At 52.0% G+C, this 17,113-nt stretch overlaps 1 protein-coding gene across 1 annotated transcript in view; it reads left to right on the plus strand.

The window, feature by feature from the left end:
• DUOX2 (dual oxidase 2) overlaps positions 1-17,113 on the plus strand; it is a 44,391-nt gene that overhangs the window by 8,865 nt on the left and 18,413 nt on the right. The window contains exons 5-15 of the mRNA XM_054042072.1: positions 938-1,125; positions 4,743-4,944; positions 7,603-7,769; positions 7,900-7,960; positions 8,320-8,416; positions 8,956-9,049; positions 11,495-11,597; positions 12,021-12,181; positions 13,746-13,921; positions 14,382-14,500; positions 16,435-16,572. Of these exons, the coding sequence (XP_053898047.1) occupies positions 938-1,125; positions 4,743-4,944; positions 7,603-7,769; positions 7,900-7,960; positions 8,320-8,416; positions 8,956-9,049; positions 11,495-11,597; positions 12,021-12,181; positions 13,746-13,921; positions 14,382-14,500; positions 16,435-16,572 (1,506 nt within the window). The remainder of the gene's footprint in view (positions 1-937; positions 1,126-4,742; positions 4,945-7,602; positions 7,770-7,899; positions 7,961-8,319; positions 8,417-8,955; positions 9,050-11,494; positions 11,598-12,020; positions 12,182-13,745; positions 13,922-14,381; positions 14,501-16,434; positions 16,573-17,113) is intronic.

Raw genomic sequence — 17,113 nt, forward strand, 5'->3', positions numbered from 1 at the left:
CCCCACTTTCCCCGGGCCCTTTGCTCTGTTTTGGGCTAGAGATAGTGATGGTTGGTGCTTACACAATGCTTCAGAAATTCCCCTCCCGAGCACTGTACAGTCGGCCAGCATTAAAACGGCCTGTGAGATTTCCAGCCCTGACTGCTTCTAGGCAGACTGGACTAGCCCAAAAATGGGTTGTGGTTCACAGGGTTGTGGCACCTCTGCCTCCAGCTCCATCCAACACCAGACAGCTCAAAGGCTCCCGGCAAAGAAGGGTGTGAACCTCCGGCTTAGAACCTGCCTGTAGGACAGACGCTTCCTCAGTCCTTGCTTGCTGTGCATCACTCGGCTTACGGCAGGCAGTCGCCAGGCTTGGCGAACAGATCCCCCCAGTCTCTCAAGGCAGTTCCAGGAACAAGGACATGTGAGGGAGCAGGTCAAGCTGATGAAAGGCAGCACCTACTGGGGATCTCTGAACAGCCACTGGCTCAATCCGATTTAATCCCTGCTGACGATGGGACTCTGCGCGAGCCATGTGTTCGTCTGCCCAGCCCCACAAACGGGTAAAGCCCAGCACTCCTCACAGTACTCTGCCTCATAGCCCCTCCCATCCAGGGATCTCAAAGCACTGTAGAGAGAGGCAAGTATCATCACTCCCGTTTGCAGCTGGGGAACGGAGGAACAGAGATGTCAAGTGACTTCCCCAAGGTCAGCCAGCAAGCCAGTGGAAAGTCAGAGAAAGAATGTGGGTCATTGTCCAACATGGTCATCTGTGTGCAGCCCCCCCATCCGCATCTCACTTGACCCGCTCTGACTGAGCCGGAACAGCAGTCGTTACGCAGGGCCATGGAGAATTTGCCTGAATCTTGTTGAATGCTGTAATTCTTGGGGTGCAATTGACAACCCGCTCCCACCCAGCTGTCCCAGTCAGTGTCTCTGCTTGGGTCTCTTGCAGGTTTCCATGTGCTCTCGGAGATCCTGGCGGTGGAGAATCCCGGCTGTCCTGCTCAATTCATAAACATCCGCATCCCCGCTGGAGACCCCGTGTTTGACCCCGACAATGCTGGAGACGTGGTCCTACCCCTCCAGCGCAGCAAGTGGGCTGTGGAGTCGGGGCAGAGCCCCAACAACCCCCGAGAACAGGTGAAGTGGCAGCATTTCCTTTTCTGTTTCCTTTTGGGTTGTACTTATTTCTTCCATTGGTTGTTTACAAGAGTATTTCGTAACTGGCTGGGCTGAGGCAGGGCATGTGTCAACAGGTCTCTGGCACAGTGACATAAAGGTGCCTTATGAAATTAAGAGTACAGGAAAGCAATCTAGAGCAGAGAGCAGCAGCACCGTTCTCTCACACACCAGTCACTGTCCCCACCTATTAATGACATTAATGCCCACAGTGACCTGAGAACAGCACAGTTCCCACTGGTAACCAGGCCAGGATGCAAGAGAGGAAACATTGCAATGAAATGGACTAGACAGAAAATGCATTGTTGAAGATATATTGACCAAGATAAGCAGCTTCTGATAGGAACGCTGCACCCCTTTACAAGCATTAGCCAGCCAGGCCTCGCAAGCCAACCTGCAAGGTGGGGAATTGCCATTTTACAGACAGGAGGCATACTACCCTAGGTCACAGTACCCCTAGAAGAGAGCTCAGATCTCCTAGCTTCTAGCCACTGGAGTGGACTATCCTTCCTTTCATCATCTAGCTTGTTCTCTGGCCCTTTGAGCTCTTAGCTGGACCCCTGCATCTCCAGCACTCAGTGCATATGGACCTGGGCCAGGAAGAAGAGAGACAGAGAGTCTCCCTTGTAGGATCTGGTTTATTTATACCCCTTGGCTCTTTCTGTGTGACGCTTCAGATAGGCCAGGTGCCCTGACCCTCTGTCAGGCTTTCCCAATGAATTAATATCCAATTGTACGTGCTCAGGAGTCTCCCCTCAGTGCAGTATGCAGAGGTCATGCCGCCACTTAAAGGCCTTTTCATTCTTGCTGGTACTTAAGCAGCACTGCTTTGTTTGTGGACTGCAAACTGAATTGCTCTTTCACTAGTTTTAGGCCCTGGATTCCTGGAGGACACATCTGCTAACTTCAGTTTAAGGGGTTCATCCAAGCCCTCTTAGGGACACTGACGAGCTCTCTCCATGTTCTCCCAGTATCACACAGAGTTCCCATGACATAGGAAATAACAGGAACCTAAAATTCCCCACTCACCCCCCAGCAGAGAGCTCCCGGCCTCAAACAGGGCTCTGTTAGATGGGCGGCAGGCGGCATGGGGTACTGACTGCGTTACAGCCCAGTGAAGAAAGGCTGGAGAATAATATCTAATTTTTTTTTTGTTTAAAAAAAATCTGTGAAGACAGACAGTCAGCAGTACCTTACCCCATGTACAAAACCACACACAAATGGAGCATCCAGGCTGTTGGTGCAACTAGGCAAAGTCAGCATTCAGGGTCGTTTAACAAAATATTTGTTCTTTACAAAAGAAAGACGAACAATTTCTGCAGATTGTCACAGAACTATCCAATTTATTGGCAAATCAAGTCACAACTTTCTAGGAGGCCAGAGTTGGGGAAAAATGTAGCCACCTCAGATGATAATCATAGAATATCAGTGCTGGAAGGGACCTCAGATTATCTAGTCCAACCCCCTGCTCAAAGCAGGGCCAATCCCCAGACAGATTTTTGCCCCAGATCCCTAAATGGCCCCCTCAAGGATTGAATTTACAACCCTGGGTTTAGCAGGCCAATGCTCAAACCACTGAGCTATCCCTCTTGCTGCAGGAATTTCTATTGCTTTAGTGACAGGCTTCAGAGTAGCAGCTGTGTTAGTCTGTATCCGCAAAAAGAACAGGAGTACTTGTGGCACCTTAGAGACAAACAAATTTATTTGAGCATAAACTTCCATGGATGCATAGACTGGAACATACAGCAAGAAGATATTTATACATACAGAAAACATGAAAAGGTCGAAGTAGCCATACCAACTGTAAAAGGCCAATCAATTGAGATGAGCTATCAATGGTTGGGTCATTACACTAATTGAATCTATTTCCCCATGTTAAGTATCCTCACACCTTCTATGGGTCATCTCGATTATCACTTCAAAAGTTTTTTTTCTCCTGCTGATGATAGCTCATCTCAATTGATTGGCCTCTTACAGTTGGTATGGCTACTTCCACCTTTTCATGTTCTCTGTATGTATAAATATCTTCTTGCTGTATGTTCCATTCTATGCATCCGATGAAGTGGGCTGTAGCCCATGAAAGCTTATGCTCAAATAAATTTGTTAGTCTCTAAGGTGCCACAAGTACTCTTGTTCTTATCGCTTTAGTCAAAATGCCCAAGGAAAATGTTAGTGATAGGAGCTGAAGTAACTCTGGTGTGTTAGAAATGGGTTATGAGCAGTGTTATTTTAGGACTAATTTGATGAAATGCTTACACACACTTGAGTAACAAGCCTTTCTGTAATTGTGCTCCTATGTTGCATGTGATTGGTAATAAACAAGATATTCTAGGCAGTAAATTCTTTTTATCTTGGTGTAATAAACAATGGAATGTGTATGCTGTGCAAATGGGCAGTCATAGAGATTGCAAAAGGATAAATGCATTGTGGTACCCGAGTCTTGCTACTATGAAAAAACATCATGGGTTGGAATGCATTTCCATACAACAGCATGCCTGGCTCAGTGTAACCTGATAATATTCTGAAGTGTCAGGATATGGGAACATGTGGTACCATCACCATCAATACAACATCCAATAGTAGGCAGAGCTGGCTGAAAAATGAAAACACATTGCACACGTCATTTCATGTCACTGGTTTTCCAAATGGATTGATTTCATTTTTTTAAAAACCATCTACAGATTTTTTTAAACTGTTTTTGAAAATCAAAATTTCCCGTAATGAAGTTTTTCAGTTTTGAGATTGAAATTTTTTTCAGAACTGAAAATGTGTTATGTGCTGAAAAAAGTCCCACCGTGTACCTAATTTGGCCAGACACCTGATGAACACAAAGGGACAGAGCTCAAAAATGGAAAATCACAATGGAGCCTGATTAGCAGGTCACATTTTTAACTCAGTGTTTCTTAGAAAAATTTCAAATCCTCAAAAGTTTTGAAGACACCAAAATGTTTGCAAGGAAATGTATATTTTCAAAAGAGGCCATTTTTCAATGGAAATGTTTGCCACGTGAAATGCGTGGCCCAGCTGTAGCGGAAAGAGACTTCACAAAGCAGCAGCAGGAGACATGGCTCTAGGGATGGATGAGCAGCAGCCAAACGGAGGGGCTCTGGTTAGAACCACCGTGCTGAGAGCAGGTTTGCTGGGGAGGAGTCCAGGACTTCCTCCTGCCCTGCCTCACTCAGCCTGTGATTCAAGAGCTTCTGTCTTAGAATCCAAAGGAAAGCAGGAAATGAAAAATAATTTAAAAGAATGATAACGGAACTTCCTCCAGCCTCTGGGAAGGCCCCTTATCTGGAGGAAGGGTCACGGGGTTGGTAGTTTATCAACATTGGCAGGCCCATCCCTTTCTTGATGATTCTGGTGACTTCTGCTCCAGATTGATAAGAAGGTGGTAAGATTTCTGTTCCTTGTGGAGTACGTGCTGTTCATCTCACCGTGTATGTAGCGGACCATCAATAGATACAAGTGCACAGAGGACCTGGGTTTTGGCTAAGCCCTGATCCTTCTCCATCCCCATACAGAGACCAGGAGGCAGCTGATCATTCTGCTCTGACCCTAGCCCTTGCTTCTCTCCTCAGATAAACATGGTGACAGGCTGGCTTGATGGAAGTGCCATTTATGGCCCTTCTCATTCCTGGAGTGATGCCTTGAGGAGTTTCTCTGGTGGGAAGCTGGCTTCTGAGACTAACAGTAGCTTCCCAAAGCAGACTGATGGGAGAAACTTCATGTGGAAGGCTCTGGACCCGTCCACAGGAAAGGGGGGCTCCCAAGGGATCTATGGTAAGTAAGCCTCATGTCCCAGTTTCCCACCTTTCAGCCTCCCCTGGTGCATTTGCAAGGTTATTTCACACCCTACCCAGGCTGAAGTCTCCAACCCATCCTGGATCAGAATCAGGACGATTGCACAGGCTGCTTGAGAGAAATGCAGAAAAGCGGTTAAAACTGCTGGACTTCCCCCAGCACTGAGTCATCAGTCTCCCACCCGATTCCCTGAGCAAACCCACCACTGGGTGCATCCAAGCAGAGCATCACCTTGGCGCAGGGAGCAAGGGGCTGGGTGGGTAGGCCAGATCCCCCTGCATCTAGAGAACCTGATGCCAAGCACTCACCGTGGAAAGGGCGGCCCACTGGAAATTCCCAGACAAAAAGCTGTTTGTTTCCTGGGTGTGGTGTGTGGTTTGGAACCAAGGTGCATTCAAGCAGCACCATGAAGAGAAACATCTGTTAGCACCTGCCAGGCCCCGGCAGCAAAGTGCTGGCCACTCCCTGCAGCCAGGTGCTGCCCCTACAGACCCAGGCTGTGCTGGTGGGTCACCTAGACTTTAAGGCCAGAAGAAACCCTCATGATCATCTAGTCTGAGCTGCTGCATGTCGCAGGCCACAGAGCCTCAACCACTCCCTCGTGGCCGTACTAGACCCCTAACCTCTGGCTGAGTGACTGAAGTCCTCAAATCACAGTTTAAAGACTCATCTGTGTAATGTTCCTTCCCCAGAAACACCCGGAGTGAGGGAGGCAGTGATCAAAGAAGGCAGAATCTTGGTCAGACTCAGCACCATAAGGTCTTCCAGAGCTGGCCCTCTCCCTCGCCCTTATGGAGGGATTGCTTCAAGCCCAGGCGGCCCTGCAGCCAGGGCCGGCTCCAGGGTTTTTGCCGCCCCAAGCGGCGCAAAAAAAAAAAAGCCTTGATCACGATCTGCGGCGGCAATTCGGCGGGAGGTCCTTCGCTCCAAGTGGGAGTGAGGGACCGTCCGCCGAATAGCCGCCGAATAGCTGGATGTGACGCCCCTCTCCAGAATGGCCGCCCCAAACATCTGCTTGGCAAGCTGGTGCCTGGAGCCGGCCCTGCCTGCAGCCCATGCAGCCCTGAGAGTTATCGGGTGGTGCGTTGGGGCAGAACCTCCCTGCCAATGAGGGTCAGAACTCTGCCCAAAGCTGCTGAAGCTCCGCCCACTCATTATAGCAAGTGCATTGTGTTAATTCCATCCTGACTAGCCGGATTGGCTCCCTAGAGAGAGGGAACTAGGTCAGGGAGGCCCCTGGGGCGGCCAAGCTCAGGGAGGACGCGCCAGCGAAGGTTCCTGTTGGGATAATGTTGGTCAGGTCACAATAAAGTCAGTTCCCAGCAAGTGGGAAAGTTTTGGAACCACTCTGTGTGGGTGCCCAGCCGGGGAAGGAGGCAGGGACCCAGCCCAAGAGGGAGAGAAATGCCAAATCACGCAAGGGAGGTGACAGGAACCCCTGTGTAAGTTGAAGATGCAATGTGAATTTGAGGTAGCCCTGCGTCAGCTCCCAGCCCAAACTATGCTGATAGAAACCCACTCTTCCCCTCTAATCTGAAATGATCTAAGATGCAGGTAACAAACTTAGTAATAATCCTGCTGTGCTTTTTTAAAAATTCTTTATCTGGCCATCCTTTGCTCTCTGCCACTTTACCTGATGCTAGGAAGAGCTTAGCATCTCCCATGCCAAAGCAGGGGATGTGCTCATGCCATGCCACACTGCGGACGAGAGATGTTTTATGACTGACGAAGTGTACTGCTCATCCATAAAACTATCAAATAGCTGATGTGCATCTGACAGCTTTGTTTGCTTTGTCTTTTACTTTTTCCATGAGGAAAGATGAAAAACAGTAGGAGAAAGAAATGAGAGAGAAATGTAACCTCTTTTCTTGGCCACACTTTGTGGCAAGGAGTTCCATAGGGTAGCCATGTTCGGTGTTAAAGGGCTTCCTTTATCAGGTTTAAATGTGCTTTTTTTAAATTAATCAACTGCCTCCTTGTTTTTTCTATTTCTCTATTGTGTTCCCTCTTACTCCTATCCCCTCTGATATATATAGAGAGAGGACTAGAAAATAGTTACTGACGTCCTACAAGAACAAGGAAGGGCTCTTGTCTTCTCTTCTACCTTTCTTCTGTTCCCCACAGAATGGCCTCTGGCTGGCAGACTTGGACACTGAAAATCCCCTACCCAGTGCCGGCGGTACACAGCCCCCAGAACATCCCCTCTCCAATCTCTTCCCTCCCCATAGCACCAGGGAAGCCGTGTGTGGGAATCTAGCAGCAGGCTTCCTTTCTGTTCCATGGCAGCAACAGTCAGCTCTGTGGTGTATTGAAAACTGTCTTAAAAAAAAAAAGTTACTACTTTAAATTTCAAGGGGTTTCCTGGTTCTGCTTGCGGGGCAGGAGGTCTGGAGGGATATGTGCAATCTTTGGTATGCAGTCTGCAAAGAGCTAGCCTAGAGTAAGGTTTTGTGCCTTGCTGCCTTAGAGAGCAGCCTGCTCTGTCTCTCTCTGGATTTGGTTCTTGTGTGGTAGGGTTTTGGATTCTAAGAAATACAGTTGTGTTATGTGGCAACCTACCAGCAAGAGTATTTTATGTTTTCTTCTAACTTCTGTGTGTGTTTGTCCTGCACTTCATGGGCTCCTTGATTGTTGTAGATTTTGGGAATGCCAGAGGGAACGAGAACCTTTTCCTGCAGGCCGAGAGCATCGTCTGGTTCCGCTACCACAATCACTGGGCCTCGAAGCTGGCCCAGGAGAACCCCAGCTGGTCGGACGAGGACGTATTCCAGCATGCGCGCAAGTGGGTCGTTGCTACCTACCAGGTGAGGGAGCCGGGAGCCCCGTGCAGAGGGGCCAGCACGAGGGAGAGCCCCTGGAGTGATGATGGCTGGGGCCTCTGCCCCGAGCTCTGTGGGTGTTTGTGCTGACGCCATCTCCTCCTCTCCTCTGTAGAATATTGTGCTGTACGAGTGGCTGCCGACATTCCTACAGAAAACCATCCCATCATACGCAGGTGAGGGGGTAGGAAGCCCGGGGTGCAAGAGGCGAGCAGGAGTGTGGGGTGAGGGGCCTACGAGGGCTATGGAGAGCAGTGGGTGGATGGGGGAGCGAGGGGCCCTGAGGGGGGGGCTGTGGGGAGCACTGAACGGATGGGGAGGCGAGGGGTCCTGAGGGGGGGCTGTGGGGAGCAGTGGGTGGTTGGGGAGCGAGGGGCCCTGAGGGGGGGCTGTGAGGAGCAGTGGGTGGTTGGGGAACGAGGGGCCCTGAGGGGGGGCTGTGAGGAGGAGTGGGTGGATGGGGAGCGAGGGGCCCTGAGCGGGCTCTTCACTCCTCCGCCAGGAGGTGCAGCCCAGCAGCTGATCTTCGTTGCAGGTTACAAGCAGCATGTGGATCCCAGCATCTCCACCGAGTTCCTGGCTGCCATGGGGCACTCCCTGGCGACCATGGTGCCCCCTGGAGTCTACAGGAGGTAGGGAGAGTTGTGTGGCAGGTGGGGGTGCCCATCAGGTGGGGCAGCAGTGCCAGGCAGGTGAGGCGGAGGCAGCAGTTGCATCAGGCCCGTTGGTGGCCGTGCCACGCAGGTCCGACTGCAGCAGGGAGAGCTGCTCTCCGCTCCTGGAGGGCGGCTGATCCACCTCAAACCCTGAAAGACACAAGCCTCCAAAGCATCACCCAGCTCAGTGCTTTCCTGCCAGCTCCTAGCAGCAGGGCTGGCACCGCCGCCCTAGCAAGCGTTCCCTTCAGAGCCTGGGGCCACGCAGGCTCCCTGCCCTGCTGCCTCTCCCTGCCAGCAGAGAAGTATAGCACCGGTCATGCCATGTGAAGGCCGGGGCGGCTGGAGCTCCCACCCAGCTGTGTATGTAGCAGTAAGGATACAAAGGTGCTGTCTACACTCAGGACTGTTTTCTGGGGGCTCAGACTCTAGCAAGCTGCAGAAAAGCCCCTCCCAGCCCCACCATTATCCCCGCCCAGAGGGGCTGCAGGCCTCACCCTTCTCCTCTGTTTCAGAAACAACAGCTGCAGTTTCCAGGAAGTGCTCAACCAAGAGAAGAATAGCAAGTGGCCGGCCTTCCGGCTCTGCAACAGCTACTGGTGCAGAGAGGTACAGGGGGCCTGGGAAGGGCAGCGTCTCACCCGAGTCCTGGCCAAGGACAGGGACTACCTGCATCGCGGGCCAAGTCTTGTCCCTGCTGTGCAGCCTGGCACGGCCCCAGAAGCAGGAGGGCAGGATTTAGGGAGCTGCTCCATGCTTCTGCACAGCAGGTTCTTGAAGTTCCAGGAGCCCCGCCCCGAAACTCTGCCGCACTGGCAGCAAAGACCCAGCATTCAGGCTAATCCTCCCCCCAGGCCGGTCGCTGTCTGCCAGTCGAGGGGCTCTGGGAGCTGCTGTTTAAAAGACTCCCCCTTCCCCCCACCCCGTCCCTTTATTTACCTTCCTGAGAGCGTGGAATGCAAAGCTCTGGCCCAGCCGCTCAAAGGAAGCAGGCAGGGAAGAGGAATCCCCAGGGCTCTCAGACTTTATTGATGCAGGCCGGCTCCTGGCACAGCCACGCGGCATTCCCAGGGCCCCCAGACTTGCAGAGTTGGCCGCAGTCACAGCGAATGGGCTGGATTCAGGTCTCTGGTTCTGAATGCGCCTGCAATAGACAATAGCAGAGTACTCAAGGGTTAGGAGGGCAGGGTCTTGGTGCAGTATGGTGGTGGGCTCCTTTGGCCTGCCATGTAGCAGAGTTTGCGTTGACAGGTTGTGAGGAGTGAGGGTTACCGGCCATCCTGGGGATCAGAGCCTTGCTGGTCATCAGGGGGCCGAATGGACCGTTCCGGTGATGGCAAGGCCCTTGCCAACCGCATCCCATCACCAGAATGGCCTGGTGGGAATTCCACTGCACAGAGTGTCAGGCGGGAAGGAGCCAGCAGGGAGCACTCAGGGAGCCGGCAGGGAGCTGCCCCGCTGGGGCCACCCCACCCACCTGTCCCGCGCTTGACTAATGCAGTCACTGCCCCGCCCTAGCACTTCACTGCAAATGGCCACACGAGGCACTGCAGCTCTGAGGAGATAAAGAGGGAGTTACCCCGTGGACAGCGCCCCCCTGAGCAGAACGGGGTCTATATCCATCCAGAAAGTCCATTCGGTCAAAGTTTCTTTCCACCCCAAATAGCGAGGAAAGTTGGGATATTGCACTTGATGCCGCCCAAAGAAATTCAAACGTTTTTCCATTTGGAACGGTCGGGACTTTTCATTCTGAGCCAGCTCGATATTAAACTGCATCTGCCCACGCGGTGCCTCATGGGAGCTGGATTCATGTGCCTCTCATCCTCATTCTGCCCATGCGCTGGGCTCTCTCGTCACATTCTGCCTCCCGGCACGTGACTCCCATGATGCACCATATAGTTGGGTCAGAGGCGGGGTTATAGGGGAGAGCCAGGGCATGAGGCGCCTTCGGCAGATGCAGTTTCACGTTGAACAGACTTGAAACGAAATGCGTCCGTGCGGTTGAATGCACCAAATGTTCTCATTTGGGTCGAACCAACTGCAGACGAGAGATTTTGTTGAGATTTTCCCTAGAAAAGGTTGGTACGTTTTGGGTCAATGACAATTTTGCCGCAGAAAGAGCTCCTTCTTGTTCTCTGATGCTGCTTCTGTTCCTCCATCCCGATCCCTGGGGAGGCAGCTTCTGCAGACAGGAGACTCAGAAAGGGCCAAGATAATGGATCTGTCCTATGGGAACCAGATCTGGAGATGGTTACGCACAGGTGTATGGCAGCCGCACGGTGATGTGCTGCCCGGGCTCACAGGGAGACCAGGCACCTGTGGGAACAGACAAGGCACAGGGTGCTACACCCTCCAGGGCCTCAAGGGACCTTCTGCCTTCCATTGGCTGCTGATTTTCACCTGCTGTAACATTTTCACAAATAATGGCAAAAAAAATCATGTTTTTGGTACTAATTGTAAAAATGTCCCTGAAACAAAACCCAACAGTTCTGCCGACCAGTGAAAACGGCAGTGCATGAGCTGGATAACTGGCTTAATGAGCCTCAGGAGCCAGCCTTTTCCTGCCCTGGGCATTAACTGAACAATTCTCATTTAAGTCTAAGGCCAGATCTTCAGCTGATGTAGATCAGTAGTGACTTCCATCAGCTGAGGATCTAGCTTGATGCCTGCAGGACTGTGAAGGTCTGGAAGAAGCTGACATATTCCAGTTAGAGATCGGGCCCATGTTTCTCAGTGAGAGCGATCAACCTTTGGCACAAGCTATCAAGGGAACGGGTGGAGTTTCTGTCTCGGGATGCCTTCACATCCAGCCTGGATGCCTTTCTGGGAGACGTGCTTTAGTCAAACACAAGGGAGTGACTCAATAAAGGGGTAGCTGGGTAAAAGTCACTTGCCTGTGCTATGCAGGAAGTCAGACTAGAAAATCTAATGGTCCCTTCTGGCCTTAAACTCTATGAATCAAGGTTCCTTTGGGTGCTGGGTCAGGTGGGTGCGAACATCAAGGGTCTCTCACAGGTTTGCACCATAATGACAGAGAATCTTTCTTTCATTTAGAACCCCAATCTCCAGACGGCGGAGGACGTGGATGACCTGCTGCTGGGGATGAGCTCCCAGATCGCAGAGCTGGAGGACCACGTGGTGGTGGAGGATCTCAGAGGTTGAGACGCTTTCTTGTTGCAGTTGTGCAGTTCGGCTGAACGTCTGTCTCTTTCGGCTGTTTGAGGGAGTCTCATTGTCCCCCTTTTACACCTGGGGCAGAGAGGCACAGGGAGGGGACATGGCTTGGCAGAGAGTTGGTGGCAGAGTCAGGAATGGAACCCAGGAGTCCTGACACTCTCCTGCGCTACCTGCAGCTATGGCTGTGCCCAACTGCTCTCTTTCCTGTAGCCCTTCCTAGCTAGTGCTGGGCAGGGATCTTCATTTTAAGATGAGTCCATGAGGGAAGGGGACTTGGTGAGGGGAGAGGCCAGCATGCAGCATTATCCTCTCAGGGCCCCCGCTGTCCTGCGAGGGGAAGGGGGATTGTTGGAGATTGATTTTGCGTTACCGTGTCTTTAGCTCCTCTCTTTGTTCTCCCCAGATTACTGGTATGGACCCCTGAAGTACTCTCGCACCGACTATGTGGCAAGCTACATCCAGCGGGGGCGAGACCTCGGCTTGTCCACCTATACCAAGGCCAGGGAGCTCTTTGACTTAAAGCCTGCCGCAAACTGGTCACTTTTCGCCCACGTGAACAAAGAGGTCAGAAGCACGGAGATGTCATTTAACCTCAGCAGCTTATGTTAGCCTCAGACATCCACTGCTGGGGCCTCATCTGCATGCAAAAGTCGTACGGCTTTAACTGTCCTGGTGCAGTCAAGGCGCTACGACACCCTAGTGTGGACAGTTACCCTGGTCTAAAGGCGTTTCTGTTGGGATAGTTATTCACAAAGGGAAGGGGAGCGAGCCACAGCCCTCACCGATGTAGCTACACTAGCTCAAATGCGGTGTGTAAATCAGGCCTCAGTCTGGGTTTAAAACTGGCTAGAGAGAGATCACCACATGAGGGGCTGGGTTCCTTGCTGCTGCCCTCAGAGCAGCACTGGGGCCTCAGGCGTTGGTGGCTGGTGCAGTTGGCTGCCCTGCCCTGCGCTGGTGGCGAACTCTGTGCTGAGTTCGGTGCCTGGCGGCTGCCCACCCTCCCACATAGCTGTGTGTGCTCTACTCTTCCCTGGAGCTGCAGCTGCTCCTGGGTTGAGGATTGGAGCAGCCCGGGGGTTAGAGCAGTCACAGCTGTGAGCAAGGCTGATACAACTGAATCATCTGCCTACATCCGTGCAGTGCTTAGCCCCTTCCCCTCCCACTGACTTGCCATCTCTGGTCAGATCAGACCCTTAGCCTATGTCCACACAATAGTTAGAGGTAGTCTAGCTAGCGCAGCTACAGACAGCAGTGAAGACATGACGGCTTTATTGCAGGCCAGCAACACATGTTCATATCCAGGGTCCCTGGTGGACTTGTACAGCCTGCACTACAGCCCATGCCGCTGTGGTTTCACTGAGTTTTTAGCCTGCTAGTGAGATTAAAGCTAGTGTGGGTACATCTGCCTGATGGCAGTGTGGACGTAGGCTTCGAGTGGTCAGTAGGAAGGGCAGAGAGTACTGGCCAGGTTCTCCCCAGTCCTCCTACCTAGCTACAAGTATCATCAGCCCCCGCACCCAGGTGCTGCAACGTCTCTCTGCCAGTGGCGAGATGCATGCTGGGAGATCCTTAATCTGATGGCAAATAATCAGGCCCCAGCTCCAGCGAAGATGGTACAGGAGGGTTGGAGTCTACACGGTTTGGGGGAAAGGAGGCCACAGAGGACCTCGGTGAGGAGCTACGGTGGAGGTGCCAGGCATGGATCACAGACCATTGGGAGTCAAGCACAATGGGAAGCACAGTGATACTCCTGCCAATGACAGAGCAGCTAGGCTTTCCTGTGCTCTCATTGGCAGAGACCTGAGGGTACTCTGGAGCAGCGAGCCGGGGCTCTCGGCACCTGCCCCTCCCATACCAGACAAGTCTTGAAATCTCTGGGAGGGGCAGAGGGGATCTATTGACCTTGGTCAGTCCTTCCTTCCTTCCATTTCAGTGGGAAGGCTGTGGCACCTGTACAGGGTAATACACACAGCTGGCAATGTCACCATCCCACACCAGCTGGCTTTGCCATAAGACCCCAAAGGGCTAATGAAACTTCTCAAGGCTTTTTGATACACTCACCCCACAGTGCATGGGGGCACTGGGTGTAATCAGCCCTTCCTAACCCGCGGGGCTTGTTCTCCAGGTCCTTGGGAATGTATCTGCCCTATACAACAATGACATCTCCAAGCTGGAACTCCTGCCGGGGGGCATGCTGGAGAGCAACGGAGACCCTGGAGACCTCTTCAGCGCCATCATCTTGGACCAGTTTACACGCCTGCGTGACGGGGACAGGTTTTGGTTCGAAAACACTAAGAACAGGTAAGTGTCTCTTCCGGCAGCAAGCGCCATGGGTGGTCTCTGCATTGGCTGTTGTTCCTCCAGAGCACCACCAGGATGGTGTTGTGCAATTTAACATTCTGTAATGCACTGTAACTGGCCTGAGACTGGGGTCTGGAGCCCTACACAGTGGGAACCAATGGTGAAGCCCCAGAAGCACTTCAGGCCAATGGAGAACGAGCTCAGACTTTCATGTGGCTGAAGAAAGCCGTCCCAGCAGCGCCCTGGCAACCCATCGACGAGCTGCTGTGGAGCCTTGGTCTTCAATCCTCTTCCCCAGTTCCTGAGATGATGTGGGGTGGGTGTCAGAGTCTGTGCTATACAATCCTGGCACTCTCCTGGGGCTGATCTGGGGAGGGCGTGGGCTGGGGGGTCACACACACTCCTGATGTGGTCGGGGTTCTCTGATGCCTACACTGGATTCCATTTTCTCTTTCCGCAGGTTATTCACAGATGATGAAATTAAAGAGATTCAAAAGACCACATTCCGTGATGTCCTTGTTAATGTCACCTATGCGGAGCCGAGAGACTTCCCGATGCAGGTGTTTAACTGGAGTGCTAGTGAGTGTTTCCTTTCTGTGTTGCTGAGGCAATGACCCCGGGGAGCCAGGTTGCTATGTCCCTTCACCTTTCCCCATTGTCAGTCTTGGGCTTTACAGCCAGGTTGTACACAGCACTCTGCCCACCAGCTCAGAGGCTCTCCACTCGGGCATCGTCCAGGTGACACTCCCTGCATGGCTGTTCTCTAATGAACCCCACTGCACATCTGTACTGCGTGTCCATTAGCAGTTGGATTGGGCAGCACAAACGGGGCACAGGAATTGAATGAAAAGCTAAGGAGCTGGCCTGAATTGCCATGGTTTCTAATAGAACAGTGCTGCTGAGAAGGTTTGGAGGCCAAGACTGATGGAACCCCCTTGCAATAAGCAAAACCAACTCTGTTCACGTGGGAATGGCCCAGAGCTCACGCCCTGGCATGGCCATGAGTTGGGTCTGAGGTGGTAAAGCATTCTGGGTACTGGCAAAGTGAAGCACACAGCTGGCCAGAAGGAGCTCCAGAGGTCCCAGGCCAGCACCTATGGCTAACCCAGCATCCGTCGCTTTTCCTCACTTTCTGTGTCATGCGCTCGTCCCCTGTTACTGGCCTTGGCCTGAAGAAAGTAGGGCACGGTTTGTTTGTGAGTTGTGACCAGTAACATCAGTGGTCATTTCGCTGCTGTGTTTTTGCCCCACCCTGCCCCATAAAGTTATCCATTTACCGTGCAAACATTTTTATTGCATTCTTCCAATCCCATTGGAAGAGGTTTATTGATTTCTGTTTAAAACACAAAAATCCTGCCAACTTGTAATTGCACCAAGAGTGATTTCCAGAATTGCAACACGATCCTGCCGTGCGGCACTAAAGCCTGGCTGAGCACCTGGTCCATAGTGCCAGTAACTCATAAGACATGGTAATTCGCTTACTGCCCATTCCCAGGTCTTGTGGGAGAGCGAGCGCGGCAGAACACTATTGTACAAATGACTTCTCAAGGAATCCAGAGCAGGCCAATTCGGTTAAATCAGTGGTTCTCAAACTTTTTTTTTCGTGGACCACTTGAAAATTGCTGAGGGTCTCGGCGGACCACTTAGTGATCTTTCCAAATGTTGTTTCTACTGTTAGCTAACTATTGTAAAGTGCTTTGGATAAAAGCGCTGTATAAAAAAAATTTAATAATAATTAACGGTTTTTATTCTACAAATAAAAGTGCACAACTCATATTTTAATATCAGTAGTCTTACCTTTCTAATGCGATGGATGTGCCCTGTCTACCACTGCAGCAGCCCCCGAACTGGGGCTGGGAAGGACTGGGGTCTCTCCCCCACCACAGCAGCCACAGAGCTGAGGCTGGAAAGGCCATTTCTCCCCGGAAGCCGCAGCCCTGGAGCTGGGGAAAGGCGCCTCTTTCTCTGGCCATCACAGTCCTGCATGTCCCAAATTCCCCCCACCCCACTGCCCCCACCCAGCTATCCCCTATTCCCCCCAAGGCCACCACCTCACCTTACATGTGCATCTTCTTCAGGGTCCAGGCACCTAATTAGTAGAGCCACACCTGCGCAGCTCCACTAATTAGGTGAGTGGCCCTTCATTCTCTCGTGTGCGGCCACCCAGGCGCACACCTTAGAGGGAATTATCCGCGAACCACCTGAATGGAGCTCGCGGACCACTGGTGGTCCACGGACCACAGTTTGAGAACCACTGGGTTAAATGGGTGCAGCAGCCAGGGGACTGGAACCCATGTAACTGACAACAAGGATCTGGCCTCTAAAACTCTGAGTTGGAGTTAAATGTAGGGCCCAGAGCTTTTCCCCAAGACCTCCCAAGCTTTAGGGGAACCCTTCCGAACTCCAGAGAAGCCCTCTCATCATCCCATAGTGAGTGTGCTCCTAGAGAGGCAAAGCAAGCGTGAGCTGGGTTGGCATCATGGCATTCAGACTATTTTCTCTCTGCCTACTAGAGGATCCATGTCCTCAGCCCCAGCAGTTGACTGTGGAAAAGCTGGCAAACTGCGCACCCATGACAGTGCTGGACTATTTCAAAGGCAGCGGAGCTGGATTCGGGCTTATCCTCGTCGCCCTCTGCTGTTTTCCTTTAGGTTTGCACTTGTCTTCACTTCCTTTGTTTATTTACTTCTTGCTTAAATGCCGTTGTTGTGCCAAATCCCCCTGGGGGCTGAGCACCTGTGTCGCTGTCTGGCATCAGCAGGAGTTGCATGCACTCAGCCACCCTTGGGAATTGGCCCACTGCAGCTCCGTGCTGTCCCCTGCTCTGAAAAGGTCCAGTCCTGGCTGGAGTGGAGTACCTCCGAGAGATGTTGAGTACTCTCAGCTCCCATCACAGTCACTGAGGAAGGAGGATGCTCGGCAGCTTGCAGGATGATAGTTCCTGCTGCACTTGACTGAGAGTCACTTCACTGCACCAAGGTCCCCTGTGACACTGGGGCCATGTGTAATGGGGAAATGTACCTTAGATGGTGGCTGGGTGGCATTTAGGGGTCTGTGCTTGATTGGTGGTCAGATTAGACAATCTGATGATTCTGTCTTGATGAAGGTAGGACAAGAAGCAATGGACATAGTCTGCAGCAGGACAGATTTTTGTTCGATGTTAGGAAAAAACTTTCTAGTTCTAGAGGTAGT

Source organism: Malaclemys terrapin, chromosome 10 (genome assembly GCF_027887155.1).
Source record: "Malaclemys terrapin pileata isolate rMalTer1 chromosome 10, rMalTer1.hap1, whole genome shotgun sequence".
Lineage (NCBI taxonomy): Eukaryota > Metazoa > Chordata > Testudines > Emydidae > Malaclemys > Malaclemys terrapin.